Source organism: Plecotus auritus (genome assembly GCF_963455305.1).
Source record: "Plecotus auritus genome assembly, chromosome: 2".
Classification (NCBI taxonomy): domain Eukaryota; kingdom Metazoa; phylum Chordata; class Mammalia; order Chiroptera; family Vespertilionidae; genus Plecotus; species Plecotus auritus.
In genome coordinates this window covers 92,253,542-92,280,381 of record NC_137771.1, presented here as the reverse complement: position 1 = coordinate 92,280,381, position 26,840 = coordinate 92,253,542, and the positions used below count along the sequence as shown (strand labels likewise).

Sequence of the window (26,840 nt, the reverse complement as noted above, 5' to 3'; positions counted from 1 at the left end):
CTGAGCCACATGCGGCTCTTTGGCCCCTTGAGTGTGGCTCTTCCACAAAATGCCACGTGCCAGCGCGCACTTACAGTGCGATTGAAACTTTGTGGCCCATGCACAGAAGTCGGTTTTCGGCTCTCAAAAGAAATTTCAATCGTTGTACTGTTGATATTTGGCTCTGTTGACTAATGAGTTTGCCGACCACTGGGTTAGAGGAACATGACTGTTCTCAAATGGTTCAGAAAAATGTATAAATGCACTTACTTACAGAGAGGGGGAAAAGGTTACTCAGCAAATGTTAACAATTGGGGAATCTGGGCTAAGGGACTACAGGAGTGTTTTGTCTCATTTTTGCCACTTTTCTGAACATTTGAAATTATTTCAGAATTGAAAAGTCATTCATGCTTGCTTCATTGTGTTTGTCTCATCAGTCAAACTGGAACAATATCCAGGCACCAGAACCAGAACACCATCCAGGAGCTTCTGCAGAACTGTGCGGATTGCTTGATGCGGGCTGAGCTGATTGTGCAGCCGGTAAGCTTTCTCTTTCTCAAGTATCACCCACGCCCCGTTTTGTTCCCGGTTGGCTTAGACTCTCCTCGCCCTCACCCGTGCGTCCTTATTCACTTCCCTCCTTCACTTTGGAGATTATCTTTTCAAAACAGTTGAGAGTGATGTATATCTTCTTAACCTGCCTGTAATGTTGGTTTAACAATGGAAACAAGTTTTTACACTTTTTTTTCCAACAAATGTTTACACTGCAGATTGCAACAACCTGTTGGAATTGCAGCAACCTGTTGTCGTTTATTTTTTAATACTTTCTTTTCCTAGAAATGCTGTATGTCACTGGTTGTGATGTACACCATCAATTTCATAAGTTTTTTTTTGGGAAAAAATAACCATATTGTAAGAACAATTCTATTTGAGAATATATATACATATACATATATATATATATATATATATATATATATATATATATATGTGTGTGTGTGTGTGTGTGTGTGTATATATATATATGTTAAAATAAGCTATTGAAATTTGAGGAAAAAATGGTAACATTTATGAAAGCCTTATAATATTCCTTGGTGTTACTGAGAAAGCTATGATCCCATTGGAACAAGCTTAGAAATCACGGGTCCCATGATGCTCTTCCTGTTTAAAGTGTTATTTTAGAAGACGGTAGCATTCACACTAACTATGAATTTGCTAAAAACAGGCTAGAAAATGGTGGGGCCATAGACATTTTTTCCATTCCTTCCCCAATTTGTAGTATCTTTTCAGTCTCCATGATGCTAACATTAATTAATGTACAGGCTATATCTGGAATCTGGCTCATCCCACAGGACCCCTGCTAAATAAAAAGAGGGATTTTAATCAACTGAATTTACATATCTCTTTGGAGATGATCTTAATGTTCTAATTTCTTAATTTTAAATAATGCATGGGTTCTTGTTCTGGTTTATTTTGTCCAGTTATAAAGACAACTTTATTTTAATCCATGTAAAAAGGTATTTTGGATAAAAAAGCTGATATTTACACTATGGAATATTATGCAGCTGTAGAAAAGAGGGATCTCTTACCCTTTGGGACAGCATGGATGGACCTGGAAAATATTGTCCTAAGTGAAATAAGCCAATCTGAGAATGACAAATATCATATGATCTCACTTATTTTTGGAATCTAATGAACAAGATGAGTTGGTCAACAAAATAAGATCCGAAGCATGGAGGCATGGAACACAGTGATACACCTCGATGTGGGGTTGGGGGACAAGAAGAACCAAAGAACTTAAATACTTACATGCATAGCCCATGGACATGGGCAGTAGGGTAGTGAAGAGCTGGGGGTGAGTAGAGGCTCGGAGGAGAACGGTAAAGGGGGGCGAGGGGAATGGGAGATATCTGTAATACTATCAACAATAAAAAACATATTGTAAAAAATGTTCACATGATTCCTTTACAGAAAGCTAAGCAGGGGCACTAGTGACTTCACTTTGAACACATTCACACCCAGTCCTGGACAGTTTGCGATGGCTATGGATACGTTTTACATGTATTTCCACAGATTCACATGGCATCATGTTCTCATATTTATATGCACTGAGGTGCAGTGCTGTAAGGGAAATGTACCATGTCCACTAACATTTCTGTTCAGAGAAATAAGGTTCATTTGGCTGAAGCTGAATGAAAGCAGCAATTCTAACATTCTAGTAAAGCTCATATACGGCACTGAAGCATCAGCCTTTCTATGTGAACAGAGGAAGCTTCCTTTTTTAAAAAAACCTTTTTATTGCAAAATAATTCTAGATTCACAAGAAGTCTTGGGTACCCATCACTCAGTTTCCTCCAAGGTGACATCTCACATAATTAATGCATCATCAAACCCAGGAAATCCATTGTGTGAATGCAGTGGATTAGAGAGCTTTCTTTTTAAGAACTGAAAAATTATTTTCTCATAAGATGCAGCCAAAGTTTAGTTTGTGTGTGAAAGATCTTAGCCAGTGTAATGGCACAGTGTTCTTACCTCAGAAATATTTCCATTAGATGAAAGTTGTGTGTAAATATGAAAGATAGGCATTTAAGATACAGAAGAAAGGGAAAGATCAGCAATCTGTAGATACACTTTTAAAAGCCCAGTGAAAATTTAAAATGTAGTACACAGGTTTTGGCTAAAGAACCTCTCATATCCTTTTTTTTAGGAACTGAAATATGGAGATGGAATACAGCTGGCTCGGAGCAGAGAACTGGATGAGTGTTTTGCTCAGGCCAATGACCAGATGGAAATTACTGATAGCTTGATCAGAGAGATGCGGCAGATGGGCCAGCCTTGCGATGCTTACCAGAAAAGGTATTCCCCAAAGAGCACGAATGCGGGAGAATGTCACACAACCAGTTACACTCAATCTCAAGACCCAGGTCTTCTCTTAAAAGAAGCACCGATATTCACAAGGACAGGCTCCTTATTTGGCATTTTGCATCTTTATCTCTCTCTAATCCAAAGTGACTAAAACCACTACCTTCATCTTTTGTGTAATCACAAAGTTGCCATGAGAATTCAACAGACCTGCCTAAAAGAGTGTGTGTTTTTTGAAAAGTTGAGTTAGAAGATGTTCATTGTACCTCTCTTGAGGGGACGGCAAAGGCCTTTGGCACATTTGTCTTCTAAGAGTCTGATATCAAGTCAAGCTCAGTTTAATGAAAACAAAATTGAGAGCCTTAGAGTTGGAAATGCAGTTTGAAGCAGAGATGTGCAGCCTGGTTTTGCTCTCAGGGTACCTGGAATTTTGCTCTCAAACTTCCCACGGTGAAACTCATGGGAAAGTGGAAGGTGTGGCCAGGTTAGGCAAAGCCAAGGCATGTTCTATGATATTTCAGGCTTTGAGTATCATCATACTTATGTTTTTATATGTGACCAAGATTCACATCAAGTGGTAAAGAAAAATATTCTTCAAATAAAACGTTTGTGGCCTCTACACTGACACAAAAAAGACCCAGAAAAGGGGTGTTTTCCTGGGCTGTTTCCTGTGCGGGGATAATTGTCTTCCTTTCCTTTCAGACTACTGCAGCTCCAGGAGCAAATGCGGGCCCTGTACAAAGCCATCAGTGTCCCTCGAGTCCGAAGGGCCAGCTCCAAGGGTGGTGGAGGGTACACCTGTCAGAGCGGCTCCGGGTGGGATGAGTTCACCAAGCGCCTCACCAGCGAATGTCTGGGGTGGATGAGGCAGCAGAGGGTAAGTAAGCAGCTTCCAGAGGGACACGGACTGTTCGCAAATGTTCCAAGTCTGTAGGCCAGAGGGATGGACCGGGGCAGGGTCACCCCCGGCAGTAAGGAGCACAAAGGGTGTGCTGGCCCTCAGCTGGCAGCAAGGACTTGCTCCTTTTGGAATTTCCCTCATATACAATTTGAAAGTGGGCTTCTATTTTGAAATGTATGAAACTTGTCAGTTCTTTTCCCCTTGTATGGCTTAGAGAATTAGCCTCATTGCTCTATAGCCAAACTTTATCACACAGGTAATATTTAACAGGCATAATGTAAGTAGTAGATTTTGACTAGCTCTTTCTGTGCACAACCAGAAAATCGTCTGTTGTGGGACTTAATGTGCTAACAAACTACATTGATCTCCTTGAATGGTAGCTGATCTCATCTGTGTCACGGATAGGTACTTAAAAAGCAAAAGAATGTTGTGGAGGCTCATTGAAAATGTTAACAAAATTGAAGGAACTGGAAACTGGCTAAAACTGGATATTCTGGTTTGAACTCACTGGCTGCTCACCTCATATTCTGAAGTGTCAGCTGTCTTGTGCAATCGCAGGTCACTGTGTGGGAGTAAAGTGAAGTCATGGCAACACAAGTGTGCAGAGCCTTCCCGAGAGCCCGAGTTTCTACAAAGTATTTTTCAATGTTAATTACTATTTTGTTGTTTTATGTGGTAATTATGCGCTGTAATGAACAGGTGGCAGTAGAAATGTGCCATAATCATGTCGATGGGAATTTTATAATGAAAACCTGCACTAGTGAGGCATCCTTCTCTTGAGAAGGTGGATATGTCAGAATGATAAGTTGTGGAGAGATTGTTTGTTATGCAGTGTGGTTGTGGTGGTAAGAAACACTGGTTTTATTACTTGTTCTTGTACCAATTTAGCAGTGTTTCTAAAATTTCCTGACAACCTAAAATTTTTTGTTTGTGTATTTTCCTAAGTGGTGAGGGCTTAGGAGACTAAATAGTCATTCATTACTTTTTCTCCCACCTATTGTAAGGGTTATATAACACTATTACAGGAGGTAGAATAAAAGTTAAGTTATTAATCCCGATACCTAAATACAAGCCTAATTGCATGTTTTCAAATTCCCTTCTAATTTTTTTAGTTGAGGTATAATTGACATACAATATTATATAAGTTCTAGATGTACAACATAGTGATTAAACATTTGTATACATTGTGAAATTCCCTTCTAATCTCTGAACACACATTTCTTGAGCAGTTTATATGTATTGGCACCATGCCAGAAATTGTGGTTTCAAAAATTATGTTCCATGGCCCTGAAAATGAATATTATTGAAGAAAACAAAACACACACATCCAAATGCCAAATTTTTATGCAGAAAAGAGTAGGATTAAATACTGTGTTTGAACTGTAATAAAACCCTGCTCAGATAGTACTGGGGAAAGAAAGGGTGGTACTTCAGTACTTGGGGAATGGAGAGGTTAAAGGAAGGCTTAATTTAATAGGGCTTAAGGAACTGTGATGTTAGGTTAAACAACCTTTGAACCAAATTATGAAACGTCCAATTCCCTAATTTCTTTTTACTATGACAGTTATGTAAAATGACAACTCAGAATTTGTCATTTTCTGTATTCATGTTGGGTGTCCCTTTGTAAGAATTTCTTTGTAGCAAAGGCTCAACATTTAAAAATTTTGGAAAATGGCATATTACACGGACTCATTTGTCATGGAATAGGGAGCGTTTTCTAACAGTGGATGAGCCATGCTTTTTAGATCAGATGGCCCCTGTGTTTTCGAAAGAATATGCAGTTTCATCATTTATTGCTGGTTTGTTCTGGGATTCTTTTGGGTCCCTTTTCTCTTATCCCCTCTTTCCCAAAGCATAGCTTGCATTCTTCCTCTCTGTCCCAGGAGACTAAGCCACAGGGCCCCGCTGATAAGGGAACAGTGTCCCCAGCAGCACAATGAGTAGGCAGTCACACATCTCGTGCCAGGTTTTTGTTTTGTTTCCCTGATTTGTGTTTGTGCTGATGGACCAATCAGATACTATATACAAGGTTGGTAATGAGGGGCTTGAGCAGGAGCCTGGTCATCTTATTAACTTCCCTGTGCACGCACCTGTTTCTGTTAAACCCAAAATGAGCTGTGGGAGAGAAGGGTCAAAGTCCTGGGTAAATTTCAGTTGTCTGACTCTGAAATGGCTCCCCTTTCTGAAAGCTTGCCAAGTATGTTAGAACACGGATGTGGCGTAGAACAACATGTGTTATGTTCTTGCTGTAATAAGAGACTGGAATGTTTGCCCTTGGCATGTCTTGGAGATGACACAGGTGATTTGGAAATGTACATGAGCTCATGCAAAAGAAAGATGAGATAATAGACTAGCCACAGTATGAAATTTGTGGGACAATGTGTTTGATTCTTATTATGGGACATTCTTAAATTTGAAGCAGTAGAGACAAAATAGGAAGTTAGATTTAATTTTTAAAAAGCTAATATATAAATTCACAATCTCAATGTTACCAATTAATTGAAGGTCAGGCATTGGGTGTTTGTTGTAACTTCTCTTTGAAATGGGCCATAGGTAGTTTTGTACCCTGAAAGGTAATAGTGAATGCTGGATTTAAAGAGTCAAACAAATTATATTAATTAAAAACAATTTAAAGAAAAACAACAAAAGTACTTTTAGGTTACCTCTTTAGCTTGGGAAGTAGTATATGATTGTTTTGATGCCCATTTTAAAATGACTAGCCATAGAAACTTATCAGTATTTTATGACATACTATATGTTAGGTGTGGCACATAGGTATTGCACACACTACACACACACACACACACACATGCCACTTGCATACGCACATGTAGGCACATGTAGACTTTTCTTCTTCAGAGGACATCATCTAGGCTTCAAGGAGCTCATTTATGAATCACCTCTCAGCCCATCTTGAGCCTGGGGGTCAGATAAGTTGAGGGAAGTATTCAGCAACCCCTCTTAGCTGTTTGGAAATCCCAAGCCTTTAAAAAAGATTTTTTGGTTTCAACATTGAATATTCAGTTTGATCTGAGTGGATCTATGTGTGGCCCTGGTACACTGACCCCTGATGCTGTAGGTAAGGTGTGTCCGATGCACAGGATCAGAAATGAAGGGCACTCTCTCTCCCTCTGCAGGCGGAGATGGACATGGTCTCCTGGGGCGTGGACCTGGCCTCAGTGGAGCAGCACATCGCCAGCCACAGGAGCATCCACAATGCTATCGGAGACTACCGCTGGCAACTGGACAAAATTAAAGCCGACCTGGTACTTTGAAATGTTTCACTTTAGAATCTCCAAAAAGCATAGTGAGGGATTGTGTAGTTACTTGATCCCAGTCAGTTTTGTCTGAAACATTAGTCTATGATGTTTCCCAAATGACTGGAAATTTTTAAAAATCCCATCTCATAAATGGGGAAGTAGAATCTGATTGATCTACCAGAGATTGCGTTAACACTGGGTGGGAGCAGTTAAACAAAAGGCTAAGGGTATACAAACACTCATTTGTGTGCAGTTTGTAAATGAGTGTTTTGGGCATGGTAGTTCTTTTCTGCAGAATGCAGAGCATCTCTTCAAATAGGGAAAATCCAACAGTCATAGCCTTTTATGTCCTTGGTGAATTCTTTTCTATGTGGTAATTAAACGTATCTCAATTGAGGGAAATTATGTCTCATCCTGATACCTTTCCTTTGCTAAAAGGACTGACTCGAAGCTAGGTTGAGAATTACAACATAAAATATTCATTTGGTTTTAAGTGCTTAGTTTCCCCCAGACTTTTAGATTTTTTTTCAAAGAATTAAAAATATTTTTTCCTAGACAGAGGAAAGGAGGAGGGAGGGAGACACATCGACGTGAGGGAGAAACATCACTCACTGCCCGCTGCATGCACCTACAGGAGATGGAGCCTGTAACCCGGGGCAGTGCCCTGACTGGGAGGTGCATGGGATGATGCTCAACCAACTGAGCGACACAGCCCAGGGCAACATACTGTTTTTTTCTTTTTTCTTAGAACAGAGTTACTCTTTTTTTTTTTTTTTCTGGTTTTCTTTTTCGCCTTACGTTTGTCCACTTGAGTATCTGACCAATTTTCCCTAAGATCTAGGGAGTCCTAAATCATATTTTCAAACTTTTACAAGTATGTAACAATGAGTCTTTAAGTGACAGTGATCAGGCCTTCACTTGGGGAGATGGCACTGCCAGACCAGCGAGGGTTCAGCTTCACACCAACTGGGGAGAGGTCCCTATGAGTGAAAGATTTCCTAGAGAAAACAGTCTGCTGAGTGATGTAAAGCCAGGATCTGACAAAAAGGAGGTTTGGAGGAACTATTCTTTCTCTACAAACCCACAAGGGGAATGAAATCATTACCTGCTGTTTGTTGCCTTCTAGCGTGAGAAATCTGCCATCTACCAGTTGGAGGAGGAGTATGAAAACCTGCTGGTAAGCCAACTTATTTCTGAAGTCTTCGTGTTCAGTTCAGTGCAGCTCCATAAACACGGAGCGCTGCCTTGGGGGAAGGCACCTGCTAGGTCTTATATCTCAGGACTCTGCAAGCACACTTAGGGGCTTGAAGATGCTAATATTTCCACTGATGGTTTCCATTAGAACTGAATTTTAAAAGATTTTTTCTGAAGTCAGTACTGAGTGCTGTTCAGTTTGCAAGTTAAGTGCCACATCAGTCATGCTTGCAGTTAAAGCAATAAAGCTTTTCTACGGGTGAATTGCAGTCTTTTAATGAGGTGTAGGCAAGAATAAGGCTTGCTTTTCTTAGACAGAGGTTACCAGACCATTGTCACCATTTTATGATAAACTCTGAATCAATTACTTGACTCAGAAGAAGTTAAATTTCCATTCTTTTGCCTGTGTCACCCTATCTTCACTTTCTCAATAGTTTCTTATTGGCAGTGCTACTTTTTAAATAAGGTGGCTAATAGTGGCACTTATATTAGGTCCGGGGTGTGACTGATGGCAGCCTAAATTTTGGGGGTATGGGAAAGGGCAGAAAAAGCTTGATTTATCTCTTGAAGAATCCCATTCCCCCAGTTATAGTCTAAAACTAATTATTGAACCCAAACATCAGTATCTGAATGAAGATCCTTCTGGATTCGGCTGTTTCAGGGAATCTAAAATTGCTCCCTTGCTCCTCGCAAGTTTGGCTGGGTCACAAACCAGGTGGTCAGTGAATGCAAGAGATTAATATTTTACTGATTCTTGTGTTGTTGTTGTTTTTTAAAAAAGGGACCGTATGGGTGTATCTGTGAAATCTTCAGGGAATACCATTAACTGCATGTAGGTATCCTAATGCTGCTTTTGAACATCCCGTGCAGAAAGGGTCCTTTGAGAGAATGGATCACCTGCGACAGCTGCAGAACATCATCCAGGCCACGTCCCGAGAGATCATGTGGATCAACGACTGCGAGGAAGAGGAGCTGCTTTATGACTGGAGTGACAAGAACACCAACATCGCCCAGAAACAGGAGGCCTTCTCCGTAAGCTTGTCCCTAAGTAGTAGATGCTCACCTGGAGGCAGGGATGAATGGACTCGCAATAATTTCACCAGCCCGTTGTAATTCATCCTGTTAAAATGGTCATGAAAACCATTCCTTTCAGTGACTTATGCATTAACTTCCCAGAAGATAGTAGATAGTGTAAGAATTAGTTCTCTCACATATCCTAGAGTGGTGTAGCGTAGTAGCAGGGTGCATTAAAACCTAGAATTAGAAAGTCTCAGTGTTCGTTGTAGCTCTGTCACTTTACCTGTGTGAATTTGGAGAGACGTATCACCAGGCTGGCCTCAGCCACATACTGAGTGATGTCAAATGTCCTTTCCAGTCTTAAAAATGCCAGGATTCTTGAGGAAAACATAACGAGATTCTTTGGTGTTGTCCATTTCCCAGATGCAGTTTGTATTTAACATCCTGTGGTGGAAATGCTGGAAGGCCATTGGTGACTTGCCTGAAGGATTTGTTTTTTGTTCATTCATAGATACGCATGAGTCAACTGGAAGTTAAGGAAAAAGAGCTCAATAAGCTTAAGCAAGAAAGTGATCAGCTTGTCCTCAATCAGCATCCAGCTTCAGACAAAATTGAGGTAGGTGTCATGAGATTTACGTTTTTATTAGGATAAAATGGGAACCTAGACCAGGGCTTGACAATCTTTTTCTGGAAAGGACCAAATAATATTTTAGACTAGCCGGCCATTTGGTGTCTATTGAACTTATTTAACTGGCCATTGTAGTGTGAAAACAACTGTAACAATATGTAAACGAATGAGCATGACCATAAAACTGTATGTATAAATGCAGGCAGGTGGGCCAGCTGTGGTTCTTGGGGCTGTAGTTTGCTGACCTCTGCTCTAGACTGCCATCTGTGAACTGTGCTCAAGGCTGACATTAGCTGGTAGCACTGTTAAGGTCATATTGGTTGTTAAAAAAAATGTAAGTATTTCCATATCAGTTGGTAAGAATCATTGCCTTAAGCCCTCAGGCCCTCACCTGGGTGCCTGGGCCTTCCATGGTCTAGGAAAAGGGCTTGTGTGGTGGAGGAACCCTGTTCCAGGGCTGTCCCAGTGTCTGTTCTCATTGGTCAGTAGCAATGCCATTTGGGTGAGTGTTTTGTCTGATACTCCTAATGGTATCTATTTGTTAAAACTTGTTTTAAAATTTAATTTCTATCATATCAAGAGTTCCCAGTTGGAACATTCTGTTTTTAATATTTGGAAAGAAGTTTCCTTGATTTGGGATTAGATAAAAAAGTATTTCATAGCTTTCATTCAGGCTCACGTACCTATATGGTAGAATAGATGCCCCTATATAGCTGAGTGGTGGTGAGACAGCCGATGTTTTCTGGTTTCAGGCCTATATGGACACTCTTCAGACACAGTGGAGCTGGATTCTTCAGATCACCAAATGCATTGATGTTCATCTCAAAGAAAATGCTGCCTACTTTCAGGTTTTTATACTTAGTAATAATTTAATTGTCTTGTAGGTCATAATACCTTATCTTCTGAATGTTTTAAAAAGTACTGAAAACAATGTTCAAAGCATTGCATAAATACTACTTATTAATTTTTAATTTAGAGGGACATAGATTGATAACCCGGTCATCCATCACTCAAATAGTCTCCTATTGTTACATGAGTCAAAATACTTTTATTAATTTTTAATTTAGAGGGACATAGATTGATAACCCGGTCATCCATCATAACCCGGTCATCCATCACTCAAATAGTCTCCTATTGTCACATGAGTCAAAATACTTTCTGCTATGATCTTTTCTTTAGCCACCTAGCAACAGATTCTTAGGGAAGATAGTCCTTGAAATAGAAATAGTAGGTGATATTGCTTATTGAATTACTTTTCATGGACACGGGATCACTCTCACCCTGAACAGTTTTTTGAAGAGGCCCAGTCAACTGAAGCCTACCTGAAGGGCCTTCAAGACTCCATCAGGAAGAAGTACCCCTGTGACAAGAACATGCCCCTGCAGCGCCTGCTGGACCAGATCAAGGAGCTGGAGGTACCATCTCAGGCCCAGGCCCAGGCCCTCGGCGGCCGTACGCAGGGCAGATAAAACGCCCCACTGACGCAGTTTAGACTGTGGATTTGCATTATTGTATAGAACATGTGTCTAAAGCTCAGACAAGCGTTTTCTTCATCTCTCAGTGGCTTTTCTCAAAGTAAATCTCTTTATATGCTCAGCTACTGTTGAAATTACTTTTGCTAAAGTAATTACTATTGCTCAAAATGAAAATGGAGAGGATAACATGAAAATTCCTTTGGAAAAGCATACTTCAAGTTTTATCAACATCAGTGTCCTTTTACACAATGATATTCTTTCCTGCCCACTTAATTCATGGCTCTGTAGCTTCTTGAGTTGCTTATTATGAAAGGTTCCCATAGTCCCTGAAGATAGATGAATTTGTGGCTTTTTACAGCTAATGCAAATTCAGCATTATGTCGTTTGTAATGTCACAGTAGCTATATTAATGCCATTTAAAGATCTTACCCAAAACCCACAGAGTATCTATGTTAAGGTATGATTTTATTTGCAATTGCAGAAAGAACGAGAGAAAATCCTTGAATACAAGCGTCAGGTACAGAACTTGGTGAACAAGTCCAAGAAGATTGTGCAGCTGAAGCCGCGGAACCCAGACTACAGAAGCAGCAAGCCCATTATTCTCAGGGCTCTGTGTGACTACAAACAAGACCAGGTGTGTACTGGCGTCTGCAGAGCGATACAAGAGCGTTCCCTTCCTTGAGGCATAGACTTTTGTCCATCAAGAGAGCAGAACTTAGTGCAGGTTCCAGCGAGCGCCACAGTTAATGTGTTTTTGTACACGAAGTAGCAAGTGCTGAGCAAGCGCAGCAGCTTTGTTCACAATCACATGATAGTGTCAATGATTAGGACAGGGCTTATTTTTAAATGCTTCTAAGTCTTCATGCTTTTTTTTCTAATATGCAAAACTTGCTAGTCTGTGATCACGCTTATCTTTAAACTTCTATCATGAGACATGTGAGCATCCTGCTGCATATAGAGTGCATGTCATTGCAGATTTTATGCAGTAATTGAGCATACTAATTCTGCAGGCGCCGTGGTGAATACAAGTATTTGTATGGAAAGAGGACTTGTTTTCAGCAATTATTTATGTAATTTCCAAAGCTCTATTTTCTTACAAAAATTATGGAGGACTTAAGAAATATAAAATGTGTTTAGTTGGTTAGATAAATGTTATAAAACAATGGAGTTATTTTACCATGCAGAAATGTTTTAAGAACTTATGTGGAGATGAGAAGAAGTTAAAATGGAGATTGAAGTACATGAATAGCAAGCTTGTTACATTTCACTAGTTAAGATAGTATCATATTTTAGCTACCCATTTTAAGAAGCCATATAGTGTTAACTTAGGAAGGTATTTAGATGCTGGAGTCAATTTAGAAAGTTATTTTTCTGAGGACCGGATACCATAATTTTTTATTTAAAAACTAGTGGCCCATTGCACAAAATTTGTGCACAGGGGTGGGGAGGTGTCCCTCAGCCCAGCCTGCACCCTCTTCCAATCTGGGACCCCTCGGGGGATATCCAACTGCCGGGAAGTTGGGGGTGAGCAGGACGGCAGGGGGCCTAAACCGGCCTAAACCAGCAGTCGGACCTAAACCAGCAGTCGGACATACCTCTCGCAATCTGGGACTGCTGGCTCCTAAGCGCTCACCTGCCTGCCGGCCTTCTCGCTCCCAACTGCCCCCTCCCTGCCGGCCTGCTCACCCCCAACTGTCCCTCTGCCAGCCTGCTCGCCCCCAACTGCCCCCCACTGCCGGCCTGCTCGCCCCCAAACTGCCCCCCACTGCCGGCCTGCTCCCCTCAACTGTCCCCCCCATCAGCTGATAACCCCCAACTGCCCTCCCCTCCTGGCCTGATCACCCCTAACCGCCTCTGCCTCGGCCCCACCACCATGGCTTTGTCTGGAAGGACATCTGGAAGGTCTCCTGGTCTAATTAGCATATTACCCTTTTATTAGTATAGATTTTAAGAGCAAATGAATAAGACAAGTGACTCCCACACATTAAAATCTAATATATAAAACACAAAATCACAAACAAAGAAAAGCCATGTGGTGAGTTTTTGCTGTATTAGTGGGTTCCCCAGGCTACCTTTGGCAAATTACTTCATCTAATTCCCTTTATACACACCTTACAGCAGTGGTTCTCAACCTTTCTGATGCCGCGACCCTTAATACAGTTCCTCATGTTGTGGTGACCCCCAACCATAAAATTATTTTCGTTGCTACTTCATAACTGTGATTTTGCTACTGTTAATGAATCGTAATGTAAATATCTGTGTTTTCCAATGGCCCAGTTTAGGTCCAACCCACAGGTTGAGAACCGCTAGCAGGGTCGCCTAAGACCTTTGGAAAACACAGATATTTACATTACGATTCATAACAGTAGCAAAATTACAGTTATGAAGTAGCAACGAAAATAATTTTATGGTTGGGGGTCACCACAACATGAGGAACTGTATTAAAGGGTCACGGCATTAGGAAGGTTGAGAACCACTGCCAGGCTCACATGTATTATGTAAGGCATCAATATTGTTGGTTGTGTAAAGATTATCTTCATTTGAGGAAAAACTAATAAGATAAAAAGCTCAAATAGCTTGCAGATTTTCATTTCTGTTTCTGTCTTTGAGAAAAAAGATAAAAATGTGTACTCATGAATAAAGCCAAAACCCGGTTGCTTGCCTGACAGAAAATTGTGCACAAGGGGGATGAGTGCATCCTGAAGGACAACAATGAGCGCAGCAAGTGGTATGTGACGGGCCCTGGAGGCGTGGACATGCTCGTGCCCTCTGTCGGCCTGATTATTCCTCCTCCGAATCCTCTGGCTGTGGACCTCGCTGGCAAGTGAGTTGTTCAGGTTCCTCATACCCATGACATGATGGGAGTGGGGAGAAATGGGGCAGATGCTTATACAAGAAACTTAAACACACCATTTGTCACTGTAACCTCATGAAGAAACCTCATTGTCTTACAATTCTGTATTGAAGATACTATAGTTATTGTGGGAGGATCAGAAAGAATGTCTGACTGTAAGAGGGCTAGAGTATGTAATTGTCATTTGCTTAAAAGGCATTGTTTCAAAGTTCTTCCTTTTTAGACAATCGGTAATTTTGGGTGTAGCCACACATATAAAGTGCTGTTAATATCAATATTCGTTCCTCAATAGGTGGAACATTTATTTTACAGATTGTTCGTGGCAGATTCTTCTAAATTGTTAGTTGTGGAAATCTTCAGCTCCCTCAGAATAGGGAGGGAAGCATAATGAGTCCTGTGTGCTCATTTCTAAGCCTCAGCAGTCATCAGCATTCCATGGCGCACTTTCCCTGATGTCCTGCCCCGTGTTAGACTTCTGTCCACTAAAAAGTGTGCTCTGCAAACAAACAATGCACACCAAAAAAAAGAATCATACTGTATATTTTGATCAAAATGATTAAAAATATACTAATACTAGAGGCCCTGTGCATGAAATTCGTGCATGAGTAGGGTCCTTAGGCCTGGCTGGCGATCAGGGCTGATCGGGGGCCTTCTGGCTGCAGGCCGGGGCCTTCATTCATTCCATGCTGTCCCCTGATGGTCAGCGCACATCATAGCGAGCGATTGAACTCCCCGTCTCCAGGTCAAACTCCCGAGGGGACACTTTGCATATTAGCCTTTTATATATATAGATAGATTATTGAGCATGTACTTTGGGGAGTAAATTAGTCCAAATATATTGCAATATTGAATGTTTTGAAAATTATACCTTCACCCATTACTGTTAGTTTTTTTTTTTTTTTTTAATTGATTTTTTACAGAGAGGAAGAGAGAGGGATAGAGAGTTAGAAACATCGATGAAAGAGACATCGATCAGCTGCCTCCTGCACATCCCCTACTGGGGATGTGCCCACAACCAAGGTACATGCCCTTGACCGGAATCGAACCTGGGACCCTTCAGTCCGCAGGTCGACGCTCCATCCACTGAGCCAAACCAGTCAGGGCTACTGTCAGTTCTTTAGTTTTTTGTGCGGTCATGTAAGCATGGCCAGGTTTCCAGTATGGGACACGGGGAAGTTTGAAAGCCAGGTTCAGCAAGTTTCCCCCTTGGCTTCCTAGGATTGAGCAATACTATGAAGCCATCTTGGCTCTGTGGAACCAACTCTACATCAACATGAAGAGCCTGGTGTCCTGGCACTACTGCATGATTGACATCGAGAAAATCAGGGCCATGACTATTGCCAAGGTATGTCCCCAGGATGACCCCAGGCTGCCTGGAAGAGGCACCAAGCTGCTCCCCACAGTGTGTGTGTTTCTGCTAGTCACACCTTCTAGTGGTGCAGCTAATGCTTTTATATCTCATTGAATCAGCTCAGCCTGCCATAGAGGTTCTGGCCTGTCCAATGTAGAATGGGAGGGATTCACATGTGGCTGGTTAGAGACTAATTAAAGTTACCTGACAGGCCTAATTATAGTACCTGTGGAAAAGGTCCTATAGTATTCTGGATCCTATTCTCCTTAGATGTAATGGAAAGTTAGGTCATAAATTATTGACTGGGTATCATAGAAGTAAAAGGTGGAATGAATTATTGGCAGAACATTAAAGCATTAGTTATTGATCAGTGGTTTTCAAATTGGGGTCTAGGAATTCCAGGTGAGGGGTCCTCTTGCAACAGGAGAGGGGCTGGAAATGGGTCATTTTGGCTCCGCTTAACCTTTTCTCTTTATAGTCAAAACAGCTTTGCTGTGATCTGCTTTACATTTGGGGCTTCTGAATAATATTTCCTTTGAAGAATATAATTCTGTAGGAAAAAAGAAATTGACAGCCCATTGCTATGTTTCTTAGGAGCAATCTGTACACCCTCAAAGACCTTTTGTATCTTAATGGGCCTATGATGAGCATTGCCCCAAGACCCATTTAGCATAGAGCCTTTTTCAGCAGACTTTTTCTTGGCCAGGCTATGGGGGCAAACATAAATCACTTTTCCTGGCTTACTTCCAGCTGAAAACGATGCGGCAGGAAGATTACATGAAGACAATATCTGACCTTGAGTTACATTACCAAGAGTTCATCAGAAACAGCCAAGGCTCGGAGATGTTTGGGGATGATGACAAACGGAAAATGCAGTCGCAGTTCACAGACGCCCAGAAGCACTACCAGACGCTGGTCATCCAGCTCCCTGGCCACCCCCAGCACCAGACAGGTTGGTTTGGAGCATCTTTCTCTTTGTAGCAACCATCCATGCAGATTTAAAAAGAAAAGAAAGTAGTTAGCATAAAACTAGTTTCAGGATCATTTCTTTGAAAAATAATATATCAAAGTTCATTTATATGCTAAATTTTCAGAATCAAATCAAAGGAAGTAGCTATATTTGTATGCAGTATCGATTTTTTTTGAGGCCTACCACCCTTCTAACTAGGAATTCTCTGATTTTTGTGGCCCTAACATATTTTTACAGTAACCACAACTGAAATCACTCATGTTGGTTCCTGCCAAGATGTCAACCATAATAAAGTAATTGAAGCCAACAGAGAAAATGACAAGCAGGAAACGTGGATGCTGATAGAGCTCCAGAAGATTCGCAGGCAGATGGAGCACTGCGAGGGCAGGATGGCGCTTAAAAACATCCTTCTGGCCGACCAGGGCTCTTCTCACCACATCACCGTGAAAATAAACGAGCTAAAGGTATTTTGGTATTCTGTCTGATTCCCGGTATATTTATATGCAAACTATTTTTAAAAACTCCTGGTTTTAATATGTATAGGCAAGAAACATCCATTTTTGAGAAAACGGGTTTCTGGCATGATTTCTTTTTTTCTTTCCCATGCTCCCAGATTTGTAGACATTTACCAGGCTGGGGATTAGCCACTTTTGCTGTTAGGTTGTGGGTTGCTGAATCAACCTACAGTGTTTTTCCTTTGTGCCAAGTAGTTCTTTGTTCATTTCAAACGTTTCACAAACATTAATTTGGCTTCTGCCTAAAACAGTTTATGATATGGGCTAGACAGGTGGAATTATCTTTTTTTAAAAAATGTTTTTATTCATGTCAGAGAGGAAGGGAGAGGGAGAGGGAGATAGAAACATTAATGATGAGAGAGAATCATTGATTGGCCGCCTCCTGCACGACCCCCACCGGGGATGGAACCCGCAACCTGGGCATGTGCCCTGATTGGGAATTGAACCGTGACCTCCTAATTCACAGGTCAATGCTCAACCGCTGAGCCATGCCGGCCCGGCAGGTGGAATTATCTTTATTTATAGACAGGAAACTGGCACTGAGAGATTTTGTTGGTGGAATAAGAACTCAAAGCCACTGGTGGAGCTGGGACCACAGCCCAGGTGTTTCAGCTCATAGCTCAGTCTTCTCTGCCCAGCCGCACCTGGGCACTGCATTGGCATGTCCTAGGTGTAAATTGTAAGTAAGGGGTCACCTTGCACAGTGTTCATAAGGCCGCCCTGAAGAAGGAAGGGAAAGGTCAAGTCAGTCCCTTTCTTGAATCCTTTACATTTAGTGAACTTTTTAAGGACAAACATGATCACAGGAATCACACAATTAAATCAAGAGAGTGTTCCTTCTTTTCTGACAGAGTGTGCAGAATGATTCTCAAGCCATTGCTGAAGTCCTCAACCAGCTTAAAGATATGCTAGCTAACTTCAGAGGTTCGGAAAAATATTGCTATTTACAGAATGAGGTATTTGGGCTGTTTCAGAAACTGGAAAATATCAATGGCGTTACAGATGGCTACTTAAATAGGTAATCACAACTAATGCTTTATCTCAGACATTTTGCTTTGCTCAAGCTTCATTTTGTCACACTTATTTGCTTTATAAGCTTGGCTTGCTGAATCCTTTGCCTCACAGTTTCTGTTGTCACTAGAGGCTTAGTTAACATTCTTCTGTGCTTTTCACTGCTCTGAGATCTCACTTATCTTACAACTCAGGTATACTCTAAGGGCTGGAGCTTAGAATTCTCTAGTTAATGCAGAATGGTGCTCTGAAGCATGATGGGGGAGCAGGAGGAGGTGTATTGCTCCTGCAGCTTATAAACTAGGCAAAATAATTTATCTGCTTTACTACTGTCCTCTTTCATTAATAGTGGCAGGAGCCAGAGGTTCAAAATTTAATGAAATCACGGGCAATGCTGTTTGCCTCCTTTGGTCTTTACAGCTTATGCGCAGTGCGAGCACTGCTCCAGGCCATCCTCCAAACAGAAGACATGTTAAAGGTTTACGAAGCCAGACTCACTGAAGAGGAAACTGTCTACCTGGATCTGGACAAAGTGGAAGCTTACCGCTGTGGACTGAAGGTAATGTGCAAGGACGCCACAGGGGCCCAGGTATAGGAAGTAATAGGGACTCAGTTCCAGTGATAAAGCTTCACCAAGTTTTCAATGATTTGAGGACCAAATTTTGTTGGCCACACATGTTGATATTAACTGTTATCTCTAATACACTGCTTTTTAGAGTGCCTTAGTAGGAACTATGTGAGAAAGTAATTTGTGGTGAGGTTAGTCGGTGGAATGCCTACCTAAATGTAGTTAAACTGGTTTCTTTACTCTGGGATTTCTCAGAGCCATTAATACATTAATACATGTTATAATTATTCAGGAAGGGGATGGAGTGTAATATTTAGCATTTCTCAAACCAATTTATACATTTAATCCTTTTTTTAATGGGGTAAAACAAGGAACTAAATCACTGGCACATATATTGGGAAATACAATCAGTAAATATATTTTCCTGAATTGATCATCACTTAAAAATATGAATATTCTATAGAGTTTTATAAAAAAACATTTTATTTGGTGATTTGCAGTGAGACGTGAAGTAGATGAGATGAATTTATACTCTTTTTTTCTCTGATGACAGAAAATTAAAAACGACTTGAACTTGAAGAAGTCATTGTTGGCCACCATGAAGACAGAACTGCAGAAAGCCCAGCAGATCCACTCCCAGACTTCACAGCAGTATCCACTTTATGACCTGGATCTGGGAAAGTTCAGTGAAAAAGTCACACAGCTGACAGATCGCTGGCAAAGAATAGATAAACAGATAGACTACAGGTATGCCAACCTCCTTCTGCACTTTCTTCCCAATTGTTTGTTCCTAAGATAACGGCACTTGAAATAATCACTATAAAAATAATGATTTTGGTTTTGTTTTGTGTGTAAGTTAGTCAATACAGGTGTTCTGTTTATGGACGGCCTGTAGATAGCTTTGTTGGAAATAGAAAGACAGTACATCACAATAGCCAAACTTGAACCCACCCAAGCCAGGTGCTATCCAGGTTCTTGGGGAAATAGTAGAAGACATTGATCAAGCTCTTTTGTGCCCCATAAACAAACTCTTGTTATGACTATTGGAGGAAGCAGATGTGTTTTCACTAAAAGTTTATGAAAATTAAATCTTAACCAAAGAAATGTCTTATTGCACATGAGGTTTTAAAAATATCTCCTGAATCTTGCTTGTAGTTCATTTTGCTAGCAGTGCTTTTTATTTATTTTACTTATTTTTATTTTTTAAGTCATCACTGAGGATATGTTTTCAATGATGAGAGAGAGACAGAGAGAGAGAGAGAGAGAAACATCTGTGTAAGAGAAACATTGATTGGCTGCATGCTGTACACACCTTGACCAGGGACAGAACTTGCAGCCTGAGTATGTGCCCTGACTGGGAATCAAATCTGCAACCTTTTGGTGTATGGAATGACACTCCAACCAACTAAGTCACCTGGCCAGAGCTATCAGTGCTTTAAAAAAAATCTTTATTGTTATGTAATTCACATGTCATACAGATCACCCATTTAATGTGTACAATTCAGTGGTTTTTAGTATATTCAGAATTGTACAATCTAAGTTAGAACATTTTTGTCATCCTCACAAAGAAACCCTCTACCCACCAACCATCATTACCTCCCAACTTTCTGTCTGTATAGGTTTGCCTGTTCTGGATATTTCATATCAATGGAATCAAACAATATATGGTCATTTGCAGTTGGCTTTTTTCACTTAGCGTGTTTTCAAGGTTCGCACATGGTGTAGCATGTGTTAGTACTGCATTTCTTTTATGGCTGAATAATATTTTATGTATGGATATATTACATATTGTTTAACCTTTCATCCATCGATGGATATTTTGTTTTTTTCCAGTTTTTTACTATTGTGAAAAATGCTGCTATGAACATTCATGTATAACTTTTGTGTGGATGTATCTTTTCATTTCTCTTGGGTAAATACGAAGTGGAGTGGCTTGGTCATATAAGAACTCTCTGTTAAATCCTTTGAGGGACAACTGCAGTGCTTTAACAATTTCAATTATTTTATCTGTGCTTTCTCTAGATTATGGGACCTGGAGAAACAAATCAAGCAACTGAGGAATTATCGTGATAACTACCAGGCTTTCTGCAAGTGGCTCTATGATGCCAAACGCCGCCAGGATTCCTTAGAATCCATGAAGTTTGGAGATTCCAACACAGTCATGCGATTTTTAAGTGAGCAGAAGGTAAAAGTCAACTTGTCATTCCATAGCTATTTTAAAATTACTTGGGTGTAGGCTGTATTTTCCTCTGGTTTCCATAGCAGTGCCTAGGTTTGAAATGATTAATATTACTAGCCTATTTTGTGAATGCTTAAAGCCTGCCCAGAGGAAAGCAATTGAGATATTTACAAAGAAATGTAGTTATGACTATAGAAATAATGTAATATTATACTAAAGTACTTTTATAAATGGAGGTGAAAGGACCAAAAAAGAATTCTGACTTGAAAATAACCTTTTGAGTAGATAAGAAGTTGGAGAGCTTTGTTCTATTTTCTGAATAGAACATATGCTCATCTCTTAAGGTTTAACTGTGAGAAGAGGAGGCCAGTACATGTAGTAATAAACTGAGAGAGAAAAAAACAAGTAACGGTGGTTAAAAAGTGAAATAAAATTTCTTTTTAAATATTTATACACTTTAACATTTGTAAATAATATTTTATTTTCTTATATAGAACTTGCATAATGAAATTTCTGGCAAACGAGACAAATCAGAAGAAGTACAAAAAATTGCCGAACTTTGTGCAAATTCAATTAAGGTATGCTGCTTTTACAAAGAATGTTGGTATTTCATCAAGAATATTATTAACTGCATTATTTTCTGATTCAGTTTCAAGATTATAAACTTCTTGAGGATAGCAATTATGGATTTTATATATTCTTTCCTAAAAACAAACCATAAAAATTTGTTATCCATTAATATGAATTCATTACACATTGACAGTATCTGTGGGGCTGGGCCGGTCCTCATTCTCTAGACTGGTGGCATGTGCAAAATTCTCCAGTTAGCATATAAAGATGTAATGCTTGGTTTAATAATGTAATATTAGCTGCATGGGCACTAGCTACATATGATAGCCTTTGGATTTGGTCATTAGAAATACAGTTTGATATTCTGAAATGTGGAATTATAGCTGTCAGTGACTCTAAGTTCACGGAGTATGTATTTCTTAAACTCTGTTATTCTGCAGGATTATGAACTCCAGCTAGCATCATACACCTCAGGACTGGAAACGCTACTGAACATACCTATTAAGAGAACCATGGTTCAGTCTCCTTCTGGGGTGATTCTGCAAGAGGTATGTATGTCATGACATATCACTTAGGGCCTTCCTTCTTCCTCCTCCCTTTTTCCTGTCTTCCCTGCAGTCCTAAATTCATCTTTTGTTATAAGGTATCCACTCAAAAAGGTTGAATAGAAGGTTATGTTCCTTCTAGTGTGAGTGATTAGTATGTGATGCATTTTAGGAAATGATCAGTAGAAGTCTGAATCTGTTGTCTATTTATTAGAATTTTTGCAGAAATTAGGCTCAAATTCTGGATTTAATGAGGGAAACTTTTAAAGAGTGGAAAATACCTTGTGGATTTTTAAAAGACAACTTTTCCCTAAAAAATGTCAGAGAACTTTACCCGTCAGATGGTTTAGTGCAGTGGTCGGCAAACTGCGGCTCGCGAGCCACATGTGGCTTGCAAGCCGTGGTTTGCCGCTCTGTTGACTAATGAGTTTGCCAACCACTGGTTTAGAGCAAGGGTGGGAAATGTCTGGTCTGTGGGCCATATAAGGCCCTTGAAACCATTTGGTCTGGGCCTGCCAAGGCATTAGGGATGAGTTATTAAATATTTGACCAAATATTGCAGGCTAATTTTTAAGTTGATAATTTTGTGTGGCCCATGAATGATGTTATAAATATCCACATGGCGCTTGGCAGAAAAAAGGTTCCCCGCCCCTGGTTTAGGGGAAAGACCCTGTAGTGCTAAGGATAGAATACAATGTTTTTAGCCCTTTTCATGTTGATGTACTGCTAGAATTTGGTATTAGCATGCATGAAAGAAGGGAATTCACTCTTTAAATTATAATTTTGCTATTTCATTGTTTTATAAAAAAAAATCAGTCAACTTGCATAGGGCTTTTTTGGAATGTAATAATCTTTATCTTCTTTCACTCTGTTTCTCCAAGGCTGCGGACATGCATTCTCGGTACATAGAACTAATTACAAGATCTGGAGACTATTACAGATTCTTAAGTGAGATGCTGAAGAGTTTGGAAGACCTGAAGGTAATTTATTTATTTTATTTCCTTGAAGCATCAAAAAGTTAAATAGAGTAGAACCTTATTAATATTGTCTCATTATAACATGGATTTGGGCATACTTACCGGTAAAACTATTTTTTTCTACACAATTAGTATAATATAGTTTGCTCATGAGCCTGGGGTTAGTCCCGTGCTCTAGTACACTGCTCAAAATGCCTTAGGTAATATTTACAAAATTATAGCTATTTTACCTTTCCCCAAACCAGTAATTTCATTTAATGTTTGGTTAAGGCATTTGCTTTATTTCTTTGTGTTAAATCAAGACTAAGAACATGCTGGATGATAGCTGCATTTGAATTTTTCATGTTGAGTGATTGTTTAATTTACTCCTCATTTCTAATACTTGAGTTGAGTTTATATAGAAACTTACTGTATTTCTTGAAACAAAGCAAACATGATTTATGAAATCATAAGCTTTTGCTTTTGGAAGAAATTACCTCCTTTATAGATGAGGAAGCTGAAACTCAAAGGTATATCATTTGCTAAGATCATACAAGCAGTTGAAAAATTATGAGGAAAATACAGATTTCTTGAATTTTTGTCAAGTAGTTTTTGTCTTATATCCCTCTATATGTGTGTGCTTATGTATGTGATATGTGTGCACATATGTGTGCTTATATATGTCAGTATGTGTGCATGTATGCAGGTATGTAAAGAGAAATAAAAATGTCTACTGGTCTGGGAGGGGGAAAGTACTGCTTCCTTCTTATGATATGAGGTGTTTTTGTTTCAACATATTTCTGATTTTACTTTTATAGCTGAAAAATACCAAGATTGAAGTTTTAGAAGAGGAGCTTAGACTGGCCCGAGATGCCAACTCTGAAAACTGCAATAAGAACAAATTCCTGGATCAGAACCTGCAGAAATATCAGACAGAGTGTTCCCAGTTCAAAGCAAAGCTTGTGAGCCTGGAGGAACTAAAGAGACAAGCTGAGCTGGATGGAAAGGCAGCTAAGCAAAATCTAGACAAGTGCTACGGCCAAATAAAAGAACTCAATGAGAAGATCACCAGACTTACTTATGAGATTGAAGATGAAAAGAGAAGAAGAAAGGCTGTGGAAGACAGATTTGACCAACAGAAGAGTGACTATGACCAACTGCAGAAAGCCAGGCAATGTGAAAAGGAGAGCCTTGGTTGGCAAAAAATAGAGTCTGAAAAAGCCATCAAAGACAAGGAGTTCGAGATAGAAAGGTTGAGGATTCTTCTGCAGGAGGAGAGTGCCCGGAAGAGAGAATATGAAAATGAGCTGGCAAAGGTAAGAAACCACTATAATGAGGAGATGAGTAATTTAAGGAACAAGTTTGAAACAGAGATTAACATTACGAAGACCACCATCCAGGAGATAAGCATGCAAAAGGAGGATGATTCCAAAAATCTTAGAAACCAGCTTGATAGACTCACAAGGGAAAATCGAGATCTGAAGGATGAGATCGTCAGGCTGAATGACAGCATCCTGCAGACCACTGAGCAGCGAAGGCGGGCTGAGGAAGATGCCCTTCAGCAAAAAGCCTGTGGCTCTGAGACGATGCAAAAGAAGCAGCAGCTGGAGATAGAGCTTAAGCAGGTCATCCAGCAGCGCTCAGAGGACAACGCAAGACACAAGCAGTCCCTGGAGGATGCTGCAAAAACCATTCAGGAAAAAAACAAGGAGATTGAAAGACTCAAATCTGACTTTCAGGATGAGGCAAAGCGCCGCTGGGAATATGAAAATGAACTGGCTAAGGTAAGAAACAATTACGACGAGGAAATCATTAGCTTAAAAAACCAGTTTGAGACAGAGATCAACATCACCAAGACGACCATCCACCAGCTCACCATGAAGAGGGAAGAGGACACCAGTGGCTACCGAACCCAGATAGATAACCTCACCAGAGAAAACAGGAGCCTATCTGAAGAAGTAAAGAGGCTGAAGAACACTTTAGCCCAGACCACAGAGAATCTCAGGAGGGTTGAAGAAAACGTCCAGCAGCAAAAGGCCACGGGCTCGGAGGTGTCTCAGAGAAAGCAGCAGCTGGAGATTGAGCTGAGGCAGGTCACTCAGATGCGAACAGAAGAGAGCCTGAGATACAAGCAGTCTCTTGATGACGCTGCCAAGACAATCCAGGATAAAAACAAAGAGATAGAGAGATTAAAACAACTTATAGAAACAGAAACAAATGAACGACAATTCCTGAAAGATGAAAATGCTAAATTACAAAGGGCCCAGTATGACCTGCAGAAAGCAAATGACAGTGCAACAGAGACGATAAGCAAATTGAAGGTTCACGAGAAAGAACTAACACGCCTGAGAATCGACTATGAAAGGGTTTCCCAGGAGAGGACCGTGAAGGACCAGGACATCACAAGATTCCAGAATTCTCTGAAAGACTTGCAGTTGCAGAAACAGAAAGTGGAGGAGGAGCTGATGTGGCTGAAGAGGACAGCCTCAGAAGACTCCTGCAAGAGGAAGCAGCTAGAGGAGGAACTGGAAGGCATGAGGAGGTCTTTGAAGGAGCAAGCGATAAAAATCACCAGCCTGACCCAGCAGCTGGAGCAGGTGTCCATCGTTAAGAAAAGGAGTGAGGATGACCTCCGGCAGCAGAGGGACGTGCTGGACGGCCACGTGAGGGAGAAGCAGAGGACCCAGGAAGAGCTGAGGAGGCTCGCTGTGGAGGTAGAGGCCCTGAAGCGCCAGTTGCTCCAGGAACAAGAAAATGTCAAACAGGCTCACACGAGGAACGAGCATTTCCAGAAGGCAATAGAAGATAAAAGCAGAAGCTTAAATGAAAGCAAAATAGAAATCGAGAGGCTGCAGTCTCTCACAGAGAACTTGACCAAGGAGCACTTGATGTTGGAGGAAGAACTACGGAACCTGAAGCTGGAATATGATGAACTCAGGAGGGGCCGAAGTGAAGCTGATAGTGATAAAAACGCAACCATCTCTGAACTAAGAAGCCAACTGCAGATCAGCAACAACCGAACCCTGGAACTGCAGGGGCTGATTAATGATTTACAGAGAGAGAGGGAAAATTTGAGACAGGAAATTGAGAAATTCCAAAAGCAGGCTTTAGAGGTATTCACAAATATTTGATCACAGCTCCACTGTCTCTCAAATAATTCACTTCATTGTCATCTTACCTGAACTGTGCTCTTGTTATTGAGATGGATGCTTGTAGAAAATCTACTTTTTCTTTTTATTACTGTACTACTATCTGTCATCATCCAGGCAACTGCTTTAAAGTAGCTTCAGTGCTTTTTGCACTTCCATTCTGTCATTGTGTCAGTGCCAATTTGTGTGTAACCTGTGTTTGGCTCTGTTTTTGGAACTTTAGCATAGGTATAACATCTGAGATCAATTCCTCTGAGTGTCTCACTCTATTTTATAGAAGATAGCTCTTACCTAGTGAGCTATGACCTATATTTTTAATTTAAAATTTCCTAAATAAAAGCCATGTCATAGGCATTTTCTGTGCAATTTTAAAATCACTTTTTCTCTCTTGCTTGCATGCTTTTTCTGCATGCATTATTCTGCTCTCATGGCCCCAACTTGTTTGGCTTTTATTGTTTTTAAACCCCTAATTTAAAAACAACTTCTTTAGCTTCTAATACATTTGACTTCTATAGACAATATTTGTGTGGGGCTGGGTGTGGGTTATGTGTACATTTGCAAAGATTTTTATTGCTTTTTAAAACATGTTAGTATAACTAACAGGTGAGATGTAGGTATAGCAGCTGTAATTAATTACCTGGGACACAACTGCTATATTTTTTTGAACCTTAATTGCTGTTAAGAACAAGACAGGTCTACAACTTCTAGTTCCTTTTATAGGGGAAAAATGTAGGTATGAAGCCATTTCGCAAAGTGGCAACATAAATCTACAGAATTTTTTCATGAATTTATAAGATAACAAAATAACAGTATACCCAGGGAGACAAAGAAAGGGAAAATAAGCAAGTTTTTTTGT

The 26,840-nt window shown here is 40.3% G+C and overlaps 1 protein-coding gene across 2 annotated transcripts in view; it reads left to right on the top strand.

Annotated features, from left to right (window-relative positions):
• Positions 1–26,840, top strand: part of DSP (desmoplakin) — a 42,949-nt gene that overhangs the window by 12,079 nt on the left and 4,030 nt on the right. Inside the window, exons 2-23 of one of the 2 annotated variants that reach the window (XM_080655765.1) lie at positions 417–519; positions 2,687–2,835; positions 3,544–3,718; positions 6,880–7,008; positions 8,129–8,179; positions 9,067–9,228; positions 9,725–9,829; positions 10,594–10,689; positions 11,131–11,256; positions 11,798–11,950; positions 13,986–14,140; positions 15,389–15,515; positions 16,272–16,473; positions 16,729–16,955; positions 17,858–18,024; positions 18,438–18,576; positions 19,139–19,332; positions 20,608–20,770; positions 21,259–21,342; positions 21,775–21,882; positions 22,761–22,859; positions 23,654–24,151. In XM_080655765.1, coding sequence (XP_080511891.1) covers positions 417–519; positions 2,687–2,835; positions 3,544–3,718; positions 6,880–7,008; positions 8,129–8,179; positions 9,067–9,228; positions 9,725–9,829; positions 10,594–10,689; positions 11,131–11,256; positions 11,798–11,950; positions 13,986–14,140; positions 15,389–15,515; positions 16,272–16,473; positions 16,729–16,955; positions 17,858–18,024; positions 18,438–18,576; positions 19,139–19,332; positions 20,608–20,770; positions 21,259–21,342; positions 21,775–21,882; positions 22,761–22,859; positions 23,654–24,151 — 3,412 coding nt within the window. Of the gene's footprint in view, positions 1–416; positions 520–2,686; positions 2,836–3,543; positions 3,719–6,879; positions 7,009–8,128; positions 8,180–9,066; positions 9,229–9,724; positions 9,830–10,593; positions 10,690–11,130; positions 11,257–11,797; positions 11,951–13,985; positions 14,141–15,388; positions 15,516–16,271; positions 16,474–16,728; positions 16,956–17,857; positions 18,025–18,437; positions 18,577–19,138; positions 19,333–20,607; positions 20,771–21,258; positions 21,343–21,774; positions 21,883–22,760; positions 22,860–23,653; positions 25,949–26,840 lie in introns of both variants that reach the window. The other variant, XM_080655764.1, reaches the window with a different exon arrangement.